Below are 22244 nucleotides of genomic sequence, written 5' to 3' on the forward strand. Positions count from 1 at the left end.
TGTCCTTCTGTGAATCACCTCTTCCACTCGTCTGAGTGGCGTTTTAAATAAAACCCCCTCATGAAAAATGTCACCGCTGAGTGTGTCCCGCCTGACGGAGGTCACCTTCTGCTCTATTATCTGAGTTTGTAAGCAGGCGGCGACCCGACCAGCCAAAGGCAACGTCTCCGCCGCTGATCTCCAATCAGCGCTAATGCTTGTCAAGTATTCTCCACCTCCGCCCACTTCCAGGCAATTAGATAGAGGCCACAGCATTTTACACTAAGTGCTCCAATTATAGCAGCGAGGTGCTGCGGGTGAGATCAATTATGATCCTGCGTGGACGATGACAGCTCGCTTTTTTCCATCGTAACATTTCACTCTCTGCCCTCTCGCCATGTTTCCTTCACTAGAAACCGTGAAGCTTTACTCGGGCCTGCGGGGCGAGTTGGTCCGTCGACAGCAGAGAGAATAAAGACGTGTGAAAGGAAACAGCTCAGGGAAACAACGTGAAGACCTCCTGACTCCACACTGGATGATTTTCAGATTAATACTCCAGCTGAAGAAATCCCACCGACTTAAATTTCAACATGGGTTTAAATACAGACTCTGGACCGTATCACAACCTCTCTAATTCATGAATTTAATTATATTAAGCCTTCACCTCCCGCTCCTCCTCAAACTACATCAGCTTTTCTAATGTTTTTGTCTTGAAAAGATTACAGACCAAAGAGAGAGCGTTATATTTTTATTCACAGCATGCTCGTGGAGGTAAGAGCAGAAAACACTGTTCCCTGTTTTCCTTTTCAAACAAACTGAAGATCAGCGAGAACAGAAAGACGTAACGACATTAAAGTCCACGACATCAGCCTTCCATCTGCGCTTCCTCTGAGGTGTAAATCCTGTCACGTCTCTCGTTAAAGAAAGTTTTTCGCTAAAACTCTTAAATCTTTCAACATTCCTCCATTTTGAACATCCTCCACCAACGCAGTCATCACTTCTTCTGTGCGTCACCTCGGTAACATGCTTTCAACGGTGCCAGATCACCGTTAATTACATTCGTAGCGTAGCGCAGCGTCACGTTTCCAGAGGAAGGGCGTTGTCGCGTTGGCCGCTCCTCCTTTGCAGAAGGTTGAATTCTGGCTACGTTACGTGACTCAGCAGCGTCCGAACTCCTGAAACACTATGAAAACTGAACACTGTTGAGTTTGATGAAGACAAAATGTCTGCGTGGATTAACGAGTGGCTGTTGACGCGTCACTGAAGAAGCTCTGTATGTAGGAACGTGTGTTTAGATGTGCAAACGATCGGATATTCAGGAGTTGCCGCAGGTTTTCAGTCAAAATGAAAGACGAGCAGCGTCGAGGTGTTCAGCTGACTGTGAGCAGGACGGATTTAATCCTGGTCGTTTGAGACGGAGCTTGTTTAAATATGAAATACCTGTAACAGTCAAACACAGACACGCCACTTCTGATTATTTATGAAGGTCTTTTACAAACGATGCTCTCCCTCGTCGTCCTCGTCGAGCTTCAGATCAACTCTTATTTGTTTCTCGTCTCATTTTCTCGCTCTGTCAAACAGTCGAACACACAGTTGTCATGTTTTTCATTTTGTTCCTTTCTTCGCTCTCCATGTTTGTCGGTTTGTTTCCTGTCGAGGCTGAGAGGCTCTTTTCTTTTGCTCTTTTGTCCTCTCCTCCTCCTCCTCCTCTTCCTCTCCTCCCGCCTCTCCCTCGCTTCATTAGCGAGGCCGTCCTTCTCGCGGGCCCACAAGGACTAACTCGATGGGAGACAAATCCCAGTGATTAACAATGATTAAGAAACACGGTGGAAAAAGTACGATGAAGCCACGCGGGAACTGCAACCTTGTCTTTAACGGCTCTTTAATCCGAAGAATTTACAAGCCCGACAGATGGGTTTTACTTTTCACATCCAGGTCACGTTCACGACAGATTTATCGCTCTGAGTTTCTTAAAAACACACTTCCTGTTCTATCTGACTGTGACCACACGGGTCAAACTGAAGCTGGAGGTGAGCTGGGAAAAGGTTTCAGAGAGACGTCAATTAAGATGAAGCAGAGCCAAACGTCTCAGAGAGAACGATGGAGACATTACCAATAATGAAGGATTAATAAGAAGCGTGACTTTGTCGAAAAATAAATAAAGTTAAAGAGAGCGCTCCAAAAGCACAGGGGGCAGCATAACCACTAACTGCTGCTCACTATACTCACTGCTGGCTGTAGCTACGAGTGTGTCTGCCCTCACTGCAGCCTCCCAGTGACCACAGCTGGACGGCAGACGGAGGTCAGTGTGAGGTCAGTATGGAGGTGATTTACAGCGGCTCTGACCCGAACCATGAAGACCCGGCAGAGGAGAGAGCCGAGACGATGGGGGGAAAATATGAGAACTGAAGTTAGGCAGAAGAACACGAACAAACCTTCTTCTTCAGTCGTCCATCAGCTCTGTGGCTCAATGTAAACGTTGGACTAATAGAGCGGAGAGCTGATCCATAATCAGTCGAGTCTACAAGAGTCTTTCATTGCAGATATCACGTGACAATGTTCCTAAGATCAGTCATGACCCAAAGCAATATGTAGATTTAATGCACTCAGAAGGTTTTGAGGGTTTTAACTTTAAGCTTCCTCTCAAACCGATGTTTGTGTGTGACATCAGCTGGTGACTCACTTCTCACAGCACCGCGGTGAAATCTGTATGTTGGGACGTATGTACGATCCGGCCCGGCAGCGCCGACAACCGAGACTCAGCAGGTGGTAAAACACGGACTATTCCTTTAACTGGGTGAGTGTGTGTGTGTGTGTGTGTGTGTGTCTTACATGTCCGCCGGCTGAAAAACCTCCGACAGCAAATTGAAAATGACCTCAATAAACACAAACACAAACCGTTCTCTCACCTCATGTCTCCATCTCCATCACACACACACACACACACACACACACACACACACACACACACACACACACACACACACACACACACACACACACACACACACACACACACACTCTGTGTAGGTGTCACTCATCACTGCTCACCAGTCTGATAGGATCCTGTCAGTCAATCTGTCTCCGCCGGCTACCGAGCGGCTTCGTCCCGCCTCCCAATCTAAACTTCACTCCTCCCGTGATTAATAATCTCTCTCACAAAAGAACAGAGATGAGAGGGAGAGAAAAGGAGGATAAAGACGGATAGGAAAGGAGAAAGGGATCGAAAGATGAAGGAAAGAAGAGGGCAGGAGAGGAGAAAAGAGGGGATGATATAAAGGAAAGATAAGGCAGAAGTAAATTAGAAGAAGAGAAGGATGAGGGAGGAGGAAAGTAAGTACGGGAGGAAAATATAGATTTAAGATTTAAACAGGATGAGACCAAAAAGGAGAGAGAAAGAGAGGAGAGGAGACAGATTGTAGTTTGGAGATGTGGGGATGAAAAGAAAGGAAGCGAAGGACGAGGGTGACAAGGAAGAGCAGAGGAGAAGGAGGAAAAGAGATGGGGGAGGAAAAAAGGCAAAAATGGAAAGTGAAGGTGAGAGCGAAGGAGGAAGGACAGAAGGAAGGAAGGAAGGAAGGAAGGAAGGAAGGAAGGAAGGAGGCAGAGCGGCTGAACCCTGATAACTGACACGTTAAAACTGTCGCACACAAACACACACAACAACATGACAACTTCAACTGAAGAAACCCCACTCGCTCTCTGTAACTGTTAGTGTGTGTGTGTCTGTGTGTGTGTGTGTGTGGCTGCTGGTAATTTCCCTGCTTGGACAAACAAACACACACACACAGACACACACACACACACACACACACACACACACACACACACACACACACACTTGATAATGATTCACACAGTCGACTGACAGCTGACTGTGATTCACGCAGCGACAGAAAAAAGAGTGAAAGTCTAGAAGCCACCTCAGCGGCTCTGTGAGGCCGTGACACACTGAAATATTGTTCAGAGAATTAAAAACTCAGGCTGAACGTGTCAGATTTGTCCTGAAGGTGGCGCCAGAGGGAGGTTCATGTCATTCTCCTCTGTGTTTCAGGGTTAACATGATCAGGATCGGTCCAGACGTCATCAGCCGGCTGTAGTCGGTCTTACTGTGCTTTGAGCTGAATGCTAATGTTCCGGTGTAGCATGCTAACATTTGCATATTAACTAGCATGCTAACATTCATGTTAAATGCTGTAATGTTGCATGTTACACACAAAGGATTTACAGTATAGTTGTGTGTGCATGTGATGACAAATGCAGACGACCAGAACTGAAATGATCGGTCAGTGTTCGCCGCTGGTGCTCCTGATTTATTGATCCTGTGTGTGACGGGGACGATGCTGTACCTGCTACTATTTCTATGTCAAATAACTTTGATTTTAGTTTTAATGCAGAATAATTTACCCCTTCGAGCATTAACGTCTGGTGTAAAGTCACATTTGTCGCTTTTCATTCATTCTTGAGAGATTTAGTCGTTACACTGTTCACCATCGATGGTGACCGACGCTGTGTGACCCCATGATCAACTTTACATTCAAAACTGTCTGAAAGTGATTTAAATATTCTGTCTCGTCTCCATTTCTCTGTCCACCTTCACTCAACGAGGACGACCAACAGCCGACTACCTGCTGCAAAAAGTGTGAAAAACTGACAGAAATGTGGAGAAAAACAGGAGAATTGTGACCTGAAGCCGGGAAAATCAGGACGTCGGCAAATCTCGATGATACATGTCGACTTTGTTACATCTCTTATAGATACAACTGATACAACAGAGGATTTAATAGCAGAGCAACTCTTAACGCGTCGCAACCTAACAACCAACGTATATGTGATGTTGAGCCGATGTAGCATGTATGTGCTAACACTAACACTTGATTAAAATAGATAAAAATAATGAATCATACAGGCATGGAAACTAAGAATAACACAAACAGACAAACTGACTGTAACAACAATTACACGGACTGAAAATAACGACCAGGGACAGAAACAAGGAGAGGGAATACGTTCAGCTTTAGATTTAAAAGCTCTGACATTAATCTAGTTATTGTAAACTAGAGACTGAAGACAAACATGAATCAAGTCAAGAAAAGCTCCAGTTATCTGCAGCTCCTCATCCAACAAAGACACCCACTGTAAACCTGCTCCCCTTCACAGGAACCGACTCTGATCCACTGATGGATTCATCTCCACAGCCTGCAGCTCTACTGTAAATAGATGTGTACACATGTACGTACTGCACACAACCTCCCACTGCACGTATATGAAGTGATCCACTTTAACTCAGGACATTTTTATTCCTTTGCACCATTTCTGTTTGTTTACAGTCGACAGAACAGTCGACTGACGTTGCTCACTGTTGTTATTAAAACGTACAGTATTAATGTTGTATAAACAGCTATTACTCACATACGTGTACGCACATTAGTTAAATGCAGTATTTTGCTTTTACAGTATTTACTGTACTCAGAACTGGATTGGTAACAGTGGTTGAGAATCATGGGTAATTTTAGGCTCCTGCCTTCCAAAACTGACACAAAAATAATTAAGTTTATTTTTCAGAATTGAAGCAGAAACAATGAAAACTGACGGCCGTGACATCAACATTTCATCTTGTTGAACAAGCGAGGACACTTTTACTTGGTAGCAACGTGCTCACATGTTGTAAAATCAAAGGAGAAGAAATACGTCATCAGTGGGAGAGTCCAGGAAGTCTTTGAAGCTAATTAAAGCTCTAAATCTGTTTTTTTTCTTTATTTAAAAACATTATCAAACATAACACAGATAACATAAATGCTCAATTATTACATAACATAAAGAAAATGATTGGAACGTGGAGACGACCCTGTTTCAGTGACAGAGTCCATAGCAACCACGTTAGCAACAAAAGAAAATGTTGCATTTGAACGATTTTCTGGTGAAATCTTGATAAATCTTCATAATAACTAACAAACTAAAGATAAGCAGCTATCTTAAAATACTGCATTTTCCACTGATAATGAGACAAATGTCCACCATGATCTGTGTAAATTACTCTACTATGGCTTTAGTAATCAGGTTTATATTATTTACATGGGACAGTTTTTTATTGTGACCCTCTGCAACTGATGGAAATTACATTTTATATTCTGTATTCTGATTGAGGTGTTTATATGGAGCATTTTTATTGTGTTTGGGCTTTTAAACAGATTATAATCAGAATATTAGGATCAACGTTATCGCGGCTGCTGAAAGCAAACTAACTCAGAAACCTCCCTCCGTCCTGCAGAGGCTTTGTGATAAAGAGAAGCGAGACTGACTGCTGATTGATTCAAACACAAAACTCTGACTGTAATATAGTTACAGGATCACACACAATGATTGTAAGTCAGTGTGTTAATAGTTTGATCATGTGGAAAGACTACTCCTGATTTTTTCACCAGTAGACCAGAAATCGCTGTGAAACTAACGGCACAGTCTGAGATGAGCCGGTTCCTCCACCGCCTGTGAACAGGATGAACAAAAACAAGATGCAACAGGAAGCAACAATAAGTCCTGGCAACAAGATTCATAGGCAGCCAGTGTGTTTTGTTATCATGACTGTGTGTGTGTGTGTGTGTGTGTGTGCCGGTAAAAACTTGCCAAAGCTTTTAACACGTTTCCATGACATTATTGAAGAGTGCAACTTCCATTCAGCTCGGTGTCACCCTCCTACGCCGTCATGTCCGGGTGCTAATGAATGTCTCAGCGTCAACACACACACACACACACACACACACACACACACACACACACACACACACACACACACACACACACACACACACACACACACACACACACACACACACACACACACACACACACAAATAGAGGCCATTTGTTTCCATGCCAAAGCCTCCCACTCTTTTAAAGACGAGTGCAGTCACACATTAACACTATTAGACTGAAACACCTGAGACGAGCAAACACACACACACACACACACACACACACACACACAAACAAGTACAGATATGAAGGAAAATAGATGCACACTCACACCTCAATACAAAAAACACACTTTTCTTATTGTTACTCTGTGTTTTCATTCTTTACTCTTATGTTGCTGTAATTTTGAGTGATTTCTGGCACAAGAATTGCTTTCTGGGATTTCTAAGGTTCTACAGTATCGTATGTTATCGTATTATCATGTCGTAACTTATCGTTTAGTATTGTACCTCACATATCATCTTATTGTATCATACCGTATCGTACCTTTTCACATTGTATTGTACAGTATCGTACCTTATCTTATTGTATTATTGTATCATGCCGTATCGTACCTTAACGTATCGTATCATATCGTATCACAACAGCAGGATTGATCGAGTATGATTCACCCCTGATGTATTTTAACATCTGTTGGATGGATTGACATGAAACTCGATGCAGATGTTTATGGTCCCCGGTGGACGAACTCTAATAACCTGAACATTTCATGCAGCGCCATCATCAAGGCACATTTCAAGTTCATCCTATACTTTGATTTATGACCAAGTCTACCGCTGTACCTGTGGCGACTCATTCACCTCACCACACACAGGTTAATGTACAGGAAGCTGTTGAACACTCCACCACCTGCCGTCTTTTTGAAAACACAAGGCAGCGACTGACCGCTGAGAGAAACACAGCGGAGATTGTTAACGTGGCAGAAATAACACAGAGTGACTTCTGGCCTGACATGTGGCCGGTGTACTTGAGATATAGAACTGAAATATGCATGCATGTAGAAAACTGCAGGTGTTGTTGCAGTTAAAATGAGATGTTGTAAATGTGCTGATTGACAAGCTGTGAACCATCTTTCTGACCATCCAGGCTGCAAGTGCAACATCTGTTACTGCAAGACTTAATGAAGTTTAATGATTAACTGCTACAGCATGTGAGACACCTGAGAAAAGGAAGAAGATGCACAAATTAAATGAAACGTGGAGACTGTAGCTGGAGGCAGAAATGTCTGATATCAGATACAATTTGTAATTATAACCGATGTGTGTGTTTACTCTTTTTCTTCTTCTGTTTCGTGCTGATAAATGCCGGCTGGCAAATGAACTTCATTAATTTTATTTCATTTTTATTATGAATCTATTCTTATCAAGCTTTTTTAAAAAAACAGAGACGTGACCTTTAACTTTCGGCTGAGTGTGTATAAACAGAACAAAACAGAAAAACAGAGCTTCGTACACGTCACGCCTTCCTCTCAGCTGTCGCATGTGTGTTGTGAGGACACATGACAGTTTGCTGGAACATGTGTAAACATCTGCACACCTACGTGTGTGTGTGTGTGTGTGTGTCTGTGTGTGTAGTAATTAAGATATAGGAACAACTGAGTCTGTTCTTGGAAGTGTGATGAAGAGCGAGAGAGAGAGAGAGACATTAATACTTAACCTGCTGTCATGGCAACGCAGCTTGACAGGCAGTCTGAACAGAAAGGAGAAGCCAGAAACACACACATGCACACACAGACAGACACACACACACACACACTCTCCTGGCAGGTAGAGATTTTGTTAGAAGGTACTCTGGGATGGATGAGGCAGGCAGAGTGTGTGTGTGTGTGTGTGTGTGTGTGTGTACATCTTATAACTTATTTAGATGCCTTGTGTTAGTGTGTGTGACTCACATTCGCTGTGCCAGGCGACCTCTGACCTCTCTCACACACACGCGCACACACACAACTAGCCAGGAATATGAGTCCCTGTGCACATGAAGCTTTTTGTCTGCTGCTGTCGTCATGCAGGGAAAACTTATTCCCTCTCTCTCACACACACACACACACACACACACACACACACACACACACACACACACACAGTCATTTTATTTGATGCTCTGCAGGTTGACACGGCCAACTAATGTATAAAATGTGGCATCAGCTGATCTTAAATGTTGCTTCTTCTTAATTTATTCCTTTGAAACCAGCAATGAAAGACGTTCAAACGTATTGATAATCAATGTCAACCATTTTGTGTTCTCTCAGTGGCTGACCAGATTTTGAGCATTAGAACTTTTTTTTGTTGCAAATGCTCATATTTCTGTGCAACCTTGAACTACCCACGGTGCACTTTACCTGGTTTAAAGGGTCTAAAACCCAGAAGACACTAAATGTTTGTGTTATTGTTGTAAAGCAACCTGTGATGTACAGTAACAATTGCTCACACATTTTTCTCAAGCCCTATGTTACTACAAGAGTCTCTTCTTGTTTATCTGGGACACACAACCTGTAAATAATTAAAAGCATTCAGTGAAACTCGTGAACTCACACATTCATCAGTGTGACCGATGGACAGGAGTCGTGGTGAAAAATGAAACAGGTAATAAATATTGAGCAAAAACTCGGCATCCACTTGGACAAGCTTCTGTACTGCATGTGTGTGTGTGTGTGTGGACCGACCAGCTCCATCTGTCACTCCAGGTGGCCACTTACACCTGGGTGCACACACTCACTCGTGCACACGCACACACACACCACAGCCTTACAAATGATCACTGATCCAGTTTGTGTTCGGTGGATGGACAGAAAGCCAGAACAAACACAGCGACAGATTTTTCATAAACTCACTTGATCTTTTCACACACTCATTTGTCTCTGCTACACACTCAGTGTTTGGCCCAACACACACTCACTTGTTCCCTTTTCACACTCTGAATAAATCTTCAGCCAATCAATCAACTTCCCTGTTTACACACTCACTTACTCCCTTCATACAGCCAACCATTGCCTTTACACACTCACTTCTTCTTCTCCATTGCTCTGTTCAGTTTAAACCATAATTATGATATTAAGATTAAGATCTCACTGCTGCCTTTGATACAGTAGCTCAGGATTTTGGAAATCTTCCTCAGAACCTTTGTGTTGTGGTGTACCTCAGGGGTCAGTCATTGGACCCCTCCTTTTATCTTGGTGACCTCCTTAAAGATTAATCTACTGTCCAGTCATGTTTAGGCGTAGTTATACAAAATCTCAAAGATCCAGTTCTTTCCGTCTTCCAAGAACCTGGAAACTGTCGTTCATGCATTCATCACATCCTGTCTAGACTCCTGCAGCTCACTCTAGTCATGCTTAAGCAGACACGACACTTCCAGACTTCAGTTAATTCAAAATGCAAATCTTTCTCATAATCCTCAGACGCAACATCAGTTTTGATTTTTTACGCAGATGACACGCAGCTTTATTTCTCTTTTGATCCTGCCAGTGAGAGCCAGTTCATCTCACTCAGGACATGCCGAAATCAGGTCCAAATCTGGCTGTCGAACAATTTCCTTCAACCGATTCCAAACAAATCTGAGCCGACATAATCCCATCTCAGCACAAATGTATTGATTCACCACCAGCATCACCTCTAGCAGCAGGAATCTCGACATAAGATCCATTCTAACTGTCTCCCAAGAACCTACACATTGTCATTCATGCATTCGTCACACCCTGTTTCGACTAGTGAACTCAAAACACAACCTTTCCGGACTAGTTAATTCAAAAATGCTGCTGCCAGATTCTGATAAAAGAGTACGTATCTGTTATCACTTGAACGAAATGCTACAAGTACGTCACCAAGACAAAAGTAGCTAATTTAAGGTATTTACCTGGTGTAACTGGTTAGCACGAAGTCTAAACACCTCGGAACAATGTGTGAACACTCATTAGTCGGAATAATGTTCTTCCAGTTCTGCACACATTGCATGAATGCATATGTACAATTAATTTGCAGACTGTCATGTGCATGCAGGGATCCATACTCAGGCTATTATTCAGTCCCTTAAAACACATGTACTTATTTAAATTTGATCCCTACATGCATTATTCAGTAAACACATTAATTAGCATAACATCCTTATTTGTGTACATGCATCAATCCCTTGTACACAGTAGGAACCAATTATTATTCCTGCAAACATATGCTACACTCATTTATGCATGCTAAAACACATACATACATTTGTTCCTGGCCACATGGTCTACACCCTTTCTCTCCATATATACACATATAAGATCATCCTCTCTAGAAACACAGTTGTTATACACACAACTATAATCCATACAAACATGTAGCTTGTTCTTTCTGCGGCAAACATTTAATGCATGCTTTTTTCTCCTGCACACACATGCAGACACGTTCCCTCCATGTAAACAGGAAGCTTTAGCAGATAAACAGAATGAAGACCGACCTGCTGGATGAACGTATGTGCTCCGTGAGGGCTCAGCAGCAGGATGGCTCTGCGTAGTGTGTCTCTGTAGCGGTTGAGCTCTTCAGTCCTCATGGTGGTGAAGAGGTTGGTGAAGACTTTACTGATGTTCCTGTCCACTCTCTGCAAGGCCACATCCACACCCTGACGAGACGTCTGGTCCAGAAAACCCTGCAGGCCACGAATATCTGGATAATTGGGAAAAGAATAGTGGAGGAAGAGTTAAGTATCATATCGTTACGTGAGAGACATACTAAGAAGAGTGCTGGAAGGTGGAGATGCAGGACAGAAGAAGTCAAATATATTATTAATGTTATTACAATTGATGTCCTTTCTGCTCCAGAGACATGTTCACACTGTGATGCAACATCTGGTTTAGAAATGACAAATGCAAATATTGGCAAACATATGACAGAAAACATTCCTAACTCGTTAAGTACTGACGAACTGGGATTGTAGATCATGTCATCCGTCATCCTACAGCATCAGTATGTGAAGAGTTGGGAATAAGACTCAAAAATCTTTCTTACAAAGTGGAGCACTGGTCTTTGGTCCTATCTGTTCTGAAAACATTGTGCTCACCAAAATAATTGTTGAGATCTTGGATTGTGTGACTCTTTGCTCTGAGATCTCAGCAATTGTAAGAACATAACCGACAGAACCAGTTGTACCAAGTGGTAAAAAGCTGTATTTTCCTTTAATGCATTTGTTGCAACAGCTCTTGTGACACATTCTCATGTTTTCACAAAGAATATCTGACAGAACTGTTTTGCTTCCAACAAGGTTACAACCGTCCTTGCTAATGACAATTGTCAGACTAGCAGCAGATTTTTCAGTCACAAAGAAGCTGACTGAGCTGACGCATGCCTTCACTCTCGATTCAAGAGTCTTTGTTGCTTTCTGTGGGCAAATATTTCAACGTATATTCAAACAACAAAGAGCCGGGCAGAAACACAGAAGCGGTGATGCTGAAAACCGCCATTGGAGCTGACTCGTCCTCAGCAGAACTGACTGAGACGATCATCTCTATTCTCTGGCCGTGTCAATGAACCAGACAGCATCTATCCATCCGAGAGGATCATTTAGATTGCTCGCAGTCTCGTCTCCAAACTGCCAGAGAAGTTTCTTTTTCTGACATCCAGACAAGGCGGCTGTGTTGCGTTATGCTCCGTTATAGCTGGTGACAGGTTGTTTGGCCTGAACATCTCTTCCCTTATTCCTCCTCTGCTTCCCCCTCCCTCCATCCTTTTCTTGTCTATTAGCACTGACAGCTGGCTTGTACCGAGTCCTGACTGCCACTCTCTACTCATACACTCAGTTTTTACTCGAGTTGTTTCATCTCGCCATCCCAATCTTTCACATTCACTCTTCCTCTTGTCGCTGTTTCTGTTCCCCATTACATTTTCCAACAATCCATCTGTCTGTCAGTCGTTCCCTCTTCCTCCGCTCCGGTAAATAAGAGGAGAAAGCACAGTCACCGTCTCTAGTGGAACAATTGGGTAACCATGTTCTGAAATTTGAAATTCAGAGATTCTGCAATTTGCAGTTCCCCACTGATTTCAAAGGCACCACTTAAGGCGAAGCTCTGCGGGCGGCATTAGTTTATCCATCTCTCTGTGCATGTTTTTAATTACTGATTCTGTTCATCAGCTCATCCAAACAGCTGTCCACACATCATTTGTCTACCTATCAATCTTTAAATCCGTCTCCTGGAAAATGTGAGAGAAATTACAAGTGAAGCAACGTCGTTAAATCAGAATCTATAATGTGTTAAATGCTGTTTAACATTCTGGTCGGACTGTGGAGCCTTTATGCATCATTGCACTTTGTTTGCCGCAGGTTTTTCTGCTTCCTCTGTCCATCCACAGCTATCTCCTGCACCTTTATGTAAAAGAAATGAATCCCTTGCTACTCTTACCTACAGTACTGCAGGCTCTCCAAACCAATTTGTATGACTGAATTTAAAATTTATAGAAATAAATATTTAACCTCCTGGAAAACAGTCAGTCTTTACAGTGGCCTCAACACGCAGTAATAGGTGCAACATAAAATCTATGACTAAGTAATAAAGTTACTATGCTGTACCTCAAACCAGTCTTTCTCTCGGCTACTTAACTGTTCACCACAGTTTATACTTCTGAATAATATCTCTGTGTAATGCCCCATACCTCGTGTTAAACAGGCGTTTGTATTACAGCTATGCATTGCATTGCACTTGCAGTGCAGTTTAAATGTCACAGGCTAATCAGGTGATGTGATAACTAATAAATAATTAATGGAGATCAAGTACCCAGGACAGGTGCAACATTTCTTTAAGTTCCCACGATACTGATCAGGTGTTCATAGCAGCCAATAGTGGTGAGTACGCTTTACACCGACTCTACCTGGACCGGGGCAGAACAACACAGCCTCTGACAAGATGGAGGCCAGTTTGACGACAGAGAACACAGCACCGAGGTGGTTTTGTTGCTGGGATTAGTCCACAAACAGGACCACAAACGTAGCTACACAGCTACCTAAGCTAACTACCCAAGAGCAGCTACATTAAGCAGCTCTTAGCTCTTTAAATATTCCTTGTACTGTCGCTGGCCTCCATCGCTCTCGGACGCTGCATACTGAGCTGAGCTGAGGCAGAGCAGCCAGAGGACATCAGAGGGAAAACAAGAAAATACTTCCTCCACAAATTATAATGTTGTGTTTTTGTAAAGTAATCTGTGAGGCGCAGTTCTCTTTATACATTCACGGCAGCATCATACAAATTAAGAAAGAGTTTATAAGACACATAATTAGTCCCCCACTGCAGGATGAGTCAGCTTTTATAATTATCATTTGAATTGTGTTCCAGGAAATTACAAACTTTTAGATACTATCAAGAATACCTAAAACAACAGCTCCTGTTTCCTCATGGCTGCCATACCATCTCTTAATCCTGCTCAACATGCAACATCCAGCCAGTACATTTACCTACGTTATTATCAGCAGCATTAGTATTCAATAACGCGTCCCTGCACAGCTGTCTTCAATCACATGACCAAAATTTGCATGTATCACCAATCTACCACTATCTACTGCTGTCGTTGTGTATCCATCCATCCTGCTCTCAGTGTGTCTGTCATCACTCCCCTCGAGAACTCTGCTGGAGAAAAAATAATCCCTCCTTTTCTCGAGCTCAAGCACTGGAACAACACAAGTGGAAAGACTTGAAAGCAATTTGCCGAGCTCCTCGCCAGCCACAGTTTCCCATCAGTTTTTCCAGAGCCACTTTGAGCAAGGCACTGTGGGGGACAGCACTTATCTCCATCCATCAGAGCCACACCAATCTCTCCTCTGCAGTCGGTCGAAATTGGCAGGTAGACCGCTGGCCACAGAAAATGTCTCAGATTTAATTTAGATTCGCACGACATGGAAATATGTGTGTGCCGCTTCTCAGGCTAGAGTGCAAATAATCAGAGGCCAGTTCGCCAGTGATTCCTAACATTTGCACTGTGTAGCTGTGCAGCAAACATCTCTGATATTTGCCAATATTCTTATATGAAAAATTCAGAGGTGAGTTATGTATTTTCTGTGTAAATTTTATCTGGTAATGTCAGGATTTTTCCAGCTGAGTCTGACAAACGTCAGGCCAGCACCCTGAAGTGTAAAGTTTTGGCCTTTAACCTTTAAAACTAAAAAAAATTAGTGAAGTAGTTTGCTGAATATTTCTTGTACCTTCATGTTCCTGAGCGTCTTAGATTCCTCGCAGCGCTGCAGAGGACATCGGGTCACTGTCCTGCCTCTGTTACCGCAGCAGTCGCACTCACCGTAAGTGCACTGAATAAAGCTCTCTGCTAAATGTTTAAACTCGGACTCAAAGTGGAAGCCAGGTACTTCCTTCTGGGTATCTTTTCTTTCACCTGGCTGCCGTTTCCTTTTCTGATCTGGAACGTCACTTTGCTTTATGAGCGCGAGGAGGCTCTGCAGGACCCATAAATACCAGTGGAAGTTCAGAAAATGTCAATGCAGTAATATTAGAGGGGGGAAATTAACCTTTACTATCCAAAGTATCCCCTGCATTTTCAGCCCCGCTCACATGTTTTATTTTTACATTGCCCGGAAGGGAACACAAAATTGCAGCAATCTTTGAGAGGAAAATTGAAGGCCAGTGTACAGTGAAAGTATTCTGGTTTGTTTAGTTGCTTTTAAAAAAGCTCTTTTTGTAACGGTTCACCTTAAAAAGGCCGGAGAAATACACAGCGAGGAAATTAAGTGTCGCTGCCATCAGTGGCTCAGCTTGAACAAATGTTTCATGTTCATTTTTATTACATGTTTGCCAACAGTATTATGACGTGGAAGGTAAAAGACTCACATTTTTAAAGGGAGTCTTGAATGGGGAAAAAGTCTATGTCTTTTTTTTTTTGTAAAACCTTCCGTACTTTGCTCTGTTTTTAGCTTTAGTTTGTTTTTCTGTCCTCTCTGTATCTTTGCATCTACATCATGTGAACAGCATGAGTAAAATATAAAGCGGGCGCTATCTGAGCTTCTTTATCAGGACCACTTTACCTTCATACAGACAGGATACGTGCTGAAATTGTGTAGTGGATGACTGGTTGTTGGTTGCAGGTATTAAAACGAATGATTCATAAACAAACTACCAACAACAAATTATCCAAAGTTAAACTCAGTTATTGTCATCAGGCACGCTGCTCGCTGTGCGGGTCGTCACCTGCAGGCCGAGCAGGTCGAGGTCGCAAAAAATTTGTGGCTAATTGCAGGTAGTTGGTGGGTCAGAGGAAACAAAATAATGATTGATTGTTACATATTAAATGGCCACGTTTGGCTTATTTTTCATGGTTTCCCTCTGGCATGCATGACAGATATTTCTCTTGAGGTCGTCAGTCCGACCTGCTGTGAAACAAGATGGAAGAGAGTGAAAATGAAAACGTGTCAGAGGAGGAGAGCAGCTGAAGATGGAGGCAAAAACCAGGAAACCCAGAGAGGAGATAAGCATATGGAGAGTTGTCATAGTTCATCATGTGTTTATGGTGATTTATGTTTCTCATTCTCCTACATATAGACTCCCTCATCCTCCCTCCTCCCTCCTCCTGTCCAATCAGCTGTGTCTGCTCGCCTTTACCTGTCCCCCCTTCAGTTGTTCGGCTGCCCTCCTTATCTCACTGTGAGTCATCACCAGAGCAGAAGACCTCTCACACACACACACACACACACACACACACACACACACACACACACACACACACACACACACACACACACACACACACACACACACACACACACACACACACACACACACACACACACACACACACTTCTCCGACATAACACATTGCTTCACCTTCCATCAGCCCGTTGAAACAGTTTAAACTGGAAAATGTGTGTCCCTGGTTCTGGTGAAGTGAAGAGCCCATGATTTGCACAAGGTATCACGGTGGCTCGGAATAAAGTGGGTAAGTCACACTGAATCTAAAACTCTTTATCATGTCTGTGTTTCTTTGGCTTGACTGATTACGGGTTATTTCTAAGTGCTATACGGAGGCAACTGGTCTTGGTCTAGTTGCCTCCATTGAGCATTTAGATGTACCGTGACCTGGATGACACCAGCATGGTGCTGAGGGTTTAAAAACGTCTCCATGTGTCTCTGCTGCTGCTGCTGCTGAGGATGTTGACTGTGTTGGCAGCCAGCTCAAACTACATTAACTAACTTCCTGTTGTTTTCAGACCACCAGCATCACCTGTCCATTTACCTCATGAGATATCTTTGTCTCACGTCCTCTCTGCCTCCTCCACTTGTAACCGCTTCTAAGGATGATTTAAGTCCATGAACAACGGCCTCTTTCTGCCTGATGGTGGAGACTACAAACTTTAAAATACCACCTTAAAGGTATGATTCTCTGCTCTGCTCTGAAGCAGTTGTGTTTTTCATCTTCTTGGTTGAAGTTCCCCCCCGGTGCCTCTCAACATGGCCGCGCATGTAAATATTGATTAGTGACTGCACGGCTTCCTTTTCCACGGGTTTGGATTCATTACAGGAGGAAGCCTACAGGCTGCAAATACTCATTAGCTCACGAGACAAACGCTCTAATTAAAAAACAGACATGATAAAACACTGGCCTGACAGAGATTTCACACGTTGATGACACCATGGTGTCTGTGGGATCATCTGCCTGCCTGTAATACTTTAAAACCAAGAGCACGCTGATTCACCTGTGAACAGGCAACATGAAACACGTCGTCTGTCTTCATCAGGGTCCACGAGGATCTCTCTTATTCATGTCTTTATTTTATTTCTTTTAATTAAACCTTTGTTCAACCCAGCAAGTCATAAAGAGCAAATTCTAATTGGATTTTAAAACAGCTCAAAAAGGCAAAACAGTATTTAAGTTTTGCAAATCTTTAAGGAAACTGAATCAAGAGAAAAGTTTAATATATAATCTTCTGCTACTTATTATTATTATTGTTTTGTGGTTCACAAATGTGTAAGAAAAATAGATATCTTGAGTTCAGATAGTAGAGAGATGTAAGAAGATCACTAGATGACATTTACAAAGGGCAAAGCAATGCTTTGACTGAAAATGAATGAAGATAATAACAGGGTTTCATTTATGGAGACATTAAAGGTGAACAACATTGATTCTTCAGTCTTTCCAGGATTTCTTTACGAGTTCGACTGCATGTGTGAAAGAAAATATGACAGATCCTTCAGTGTCTCCAGAGTTAGCTGTGTGAAGACTGACGGACATCTTTTGTACGTTTGTATTGTTTTTACTGTCATTCTTGAAAAAGAGATTTTGATCTCAATGAGGGAGAACGTCCTCAAGTGATGTCACTCGAGTCAGCGCAGGTTGAAGACGACAGATCTGTTGGTTCGGCAGAAATAACACACCGGAATCTGTGATCGACCAGGGGTGAAGTTTCATTTTGTGTGATTTGAGCGTCACGTTTTGATGAGGCGATATCTCTGGCTCAGTCTGTTATGACACTGTTATAGGAGATGATGTCACGATTTGGATCATAGTAATGTGACTTCTAAAGGTTGTTTATTCTGCCTGGCTCTACTCGGTTTACCTGCTTGAAGGTGTGTCTTAAACCAATCACGCTCCTGTCTCGATCCTCGCAGTACTATCGAGGAATCACCACTAACAAAGTGTCTCCGCTAATTCAGTTACAAACACGTTTCATTTCGTGTAACTTCTTCCCGTTATCTGGTCATGTAAAAGCTTTTACTAAGAAGCAGCATCACAGGAAACGTTGTGTTTTCAGCAGCAGTAACTAAACGCGACTCCTGAACCAGCTGAGAGTGAACACGATGAAACAGTAAAACACAGCAGATGTTTGAAAGAACAAACAGGACGAGAGAAACTAAAGAGATTCAGTTAGACGCTACAGAAGTACTGAGAGCTGAACACACTGACTTTTAAAACCTCTTTCTCTCAGGATTACTGCACAGACGTGAGTCGAGTATCGATTTTAGGGGCAGACCGGTGCTTGTTACGGGTCGGCTGCAGTCGCGAGACGTCACAACTCCTACCCTGCTTGGCCCTTCTCCAGACGAGGTCCATTGTTGGTGCGGCTCGGTGCAGTAAAACCGGTGATGGAAAAGAAAATCAGCGCGGCTCGGTTTGACTCAGAGTTGATGTCAGCACCTGATAAAGAACTTTTTCTTTGCACGCAAAATAATTATTCACCCTTGTTGACTTCAATGCAAAGAAAAGTCGCCCAGCTTTCACACAGTTAATTATATTAAAACCATGAAGTCTCAGAGAAGATGTACCATTGGCTGGAGAGATTCGCATGAAACAACATGTGTCTTCTTGTTTCTCATGCAATTTATTGAAGTTGGAATGTTTTCTTTTCCACAGAGAGAACCGCGGTCTTGAGGAAATCCCGCCTAATTTAAGGAGGAAATCCAACGGCAACTTAATTGAAAGCAACACGTCTGCCTCGCTTGCTTAAACCCGACTTCTTTCTGCCGTCCTCTGGAGTGTGGAACTGCCTTGATGTGTGTTCTGTTCTCTCGCATTTGCTGTTACGCATCCGTTTGAGCATACAGAGCGACCGCGAACACTAATGAAGCAGATTCCCTGAACCGTGACGCCAAAATCAAATGCAGAAAAGGGAAAATCTGTGATGTAGTGGGAGGCGTTTCCCTGACAGCTCAGTTCATTTATCAGCAGACTGCTGGAAAGGACATTTTAATTACCCCACACTGAAGAGACTGAGAGGAAGAATGGAGAAATTAGAGAGCGAGGTGGAAGAGGAGGAAGATGGAAAGAGAGACGACGGTGTGTTTGTGAGGACGGATAATTGAGCCTTTTCATCCACATCACCAGTGACAGGTGTGACATTTAGCTTTGGAACACACACTTCCTGCTGCATGTGTGTGTGTGTGTGTGTGTGTGTGTGGATGAGTGGTTTCTCTCTCAATTGAATATCCATGAAAAACACACACACCTGCTCTAACCTTTTACAGTCTGGTAACTAAGAGGACAGGAAACAGGGAACAAAGATGGAGGCACACACACACACACACACACACACACACACACACACACACACACACACACACTGTGTTTACTATACCTATGAGGACCTGCACCTCCGTCGCACAAAGAGAACCAAGTCGTTAATTTAGCTGTGTCATTTTATTTGATTTCTGGGTAATTAAGCCTTTGAAAGGTTTCCATTCTCTGTCAGCTCTCTCTTGTTCAGAACAGTCTGAAGCTGGTTCACTGTGTGAAGTCGTCCGTTGCAGCTTTCAGCCAAGTTCTGGGCTTAAAATAGATCAGTAAGATTTGTGTTGGTCAGGATCAAAGACTCAGCGGTTGCTTGAACAGATGTTTGTATTTCCAAACCCACTCTCTGCTCTCTCTCGCTCTGTTTTTTCTTACACTCAGACTGAAAAAAAAAAATGGAAAATATATCCCAACCTGAGCGAGAACCAGAGGAGAGACTGGTTGGAGGAGCCACAACCAATTTTCTGACATCAGAAAGTGCCCATCACAAGTTTCCCAGTCTAAGGTGATGTCTTTGTTTTGTGTGTTCGACTAATTAACTAATTAACAAAGACGTAACACTCAAACGGACCCCAGGTGGTTCGGATTGGCAGTCACATCTCCTCCACTCCAGTGCTGGAAACCAGAGTCCCCCAGGACCCTTTCTGTTAACACTGTACACCCATGACTGCAACCCCAGACACTGAGAGGACTTGTGAAGCGTGCACCTCTACGACACCAACATCATCGACCGCATTACAAACAACGACGAGAGTTCATATTGGGAGGAAATCAACACTCTTGCTGAGAACAATCTACTGCTCAACATCAGCAAAACCAAGGAGCTGGTTGTTGATTTTAGAAAAGAAGGAGGCACACCTGTCTACATCAGTGGAGCTGAGGTGGAGCAGGTGAACGGTTTTAATTTCCTGGGAATCAACGTCACATAGGATTTTAAGGGAAATTCTCCTCGTTGAAGTTTGAGAGTTGCTAATTCTCTGAAGAATAACAGACTCAGTGTGATGAATCAGATCTCTTGAATACATGCAGCATGGAGAGAAGACCTGAGTGTAATGTTCTCTGTAGACTTATCTCCAGTCAGGTAACAACAGGACAACTTACTGTTATGTAAGACAGTGACTGTCAGCTGACTCTCCTGACCCTGATGTCCTCACAACGTAGGCACAGAGAATTACAGTCAGTGCCCTTGACCAAGGTGCTGGCTCAGATCCAGAGTTGGTCCCGGGCCGTACATGCTGCCCACAGTTCAATCAGAGTAAAAAAAGCACAGAGAAGTCTCTACTTCCTACGGACGTTCTTGTCAACTTTTACAAAAGGAGCCACTAGAAAGCATCCTGACTAGAAACATCACAAACTGGCATGATTCATCACGGCCCAGGACAGGAAGGCTCTACAGCGGGTGATTTAAACCACCAGAATATCACTGGTACCATCTACAGAGCATCAGTGACATCAGTGAAGTGAGACGTCTGCACAGAGCCCAAAGATACTAAAAGACAACACAGTCTGTTCAGCCTGCTGCCATCTGACAACAGATGCAGAAGTTTCTGCTGCTGTACCACCAGATTGCAGAGCAGCTTCACTCCTCAGACTGCAGAGCAGCTTCACTCTTCAGACTGCACTCTTCAGACTGCACTCTTCAGACCGCAGAGCAGCTTCACTCTTCAGACCGCAGAGCAGCTTCACTCTTCAGACTGCAGAGCAGCTTCACTCCTCAGACCGCAGAGCAGCTTCACTCCTCAGACTGCAGAGCAGCTTCACTCCTCAGACTGTGAGGCTCCTGAACTCATCCGTGACGACTCGGCACAAACACAAGAGAGAACTGGACCTGAATCTAAACTGACTTCCTTTAATCTGCCAACTCATTTTTTGTATCTTATATGTTTTCTTCTTTGGTTCTCACAGTGGAGGACGTCTCCTGCCTGTAAATGTCATTAACAAGACAGGATATTAATGCAAACTCTCTCTACATAACAACACAATTAGACTTGAAAGAAAATAAACTTTTCTTCATGATGATACAAAGAAAACAACAGAGAATGTACCGATGACGTGCAGAATGATTTATTCTCCACAGCCCTGTATGATTTCCTATGGCTCCAACACACATGCAGCTTCTCTCTGCATGTCGTCTTCTGCCTCTCAACATCTGAGCCGACTACATCAACAGGTCTGATACTAATAAGGCCGATATATAATTTAACTGCCCAGATTCTCCTCATGATCAGAATGTGATGTTGATGCACAGGGCGTATAAAAAATGCAAATGCAGCGCTCCTGAACGTCCCTCGCTGCTCTGCTCCCACACCCCTGCAGACCTGCCAAGGTTCTATGGAAATGAAGCCAATCAAAGGCCTGCGAGTGGCTTCACCGCCGCCGTCACCAGCCTATTAAACCTCATCTGAGGCATATGGGATGAGGGCGTCTCTGTAGCATGAGCATAACTAAGAAAGCATCAGGCTTCTGACAGTTTTTTCACGTTCCATATATTAAAGTTTATTATTATATTAAAGGCTGGTCTTCATTATGATGTATGATAGCAGCTGT

The 22244-nt window shown here is 43.2% G+C and overlaps 1 protein-coding gene across 3 annotated transcripts in view; it reads right to left on the bottom strand.

Annotated features, from left to right (window-relative positions):
- Nucleotides 1-22244, bottom strand: part of grid1b (glutamate receptor, ionotropic, delta 1b) — a 463781-nt gene that overhangs the window by 127922 nt on the left and 313615 nt on the right. For all 3 annotated transcript variants that reach the window (XM_084342508.1, XM_084342507.1, XM_084342509.1), the window contains exon 4: nt 11167-11372. In XM_084342508.1, the coding sequence (XP_084198634.1) occupies nt 11167-11372 (206 nt within the window). The remainder of the gene's footprint in view (nt 1-11166; nt 11373-22244) is intronic.

The sequence above is a fragment of the Pagrus pagrus genome (assembly GCF_965226575.1).
Source record: "Pagrus pagrus genome assembly, chromosome: 21".
Taxonomy (NCBI): domain Eukaryota; kingdom Metazoa; phylum Chordata; class Actinopteri; order Spariformes; family Sparidae; genus Pagrus; species Pagrus pagrus.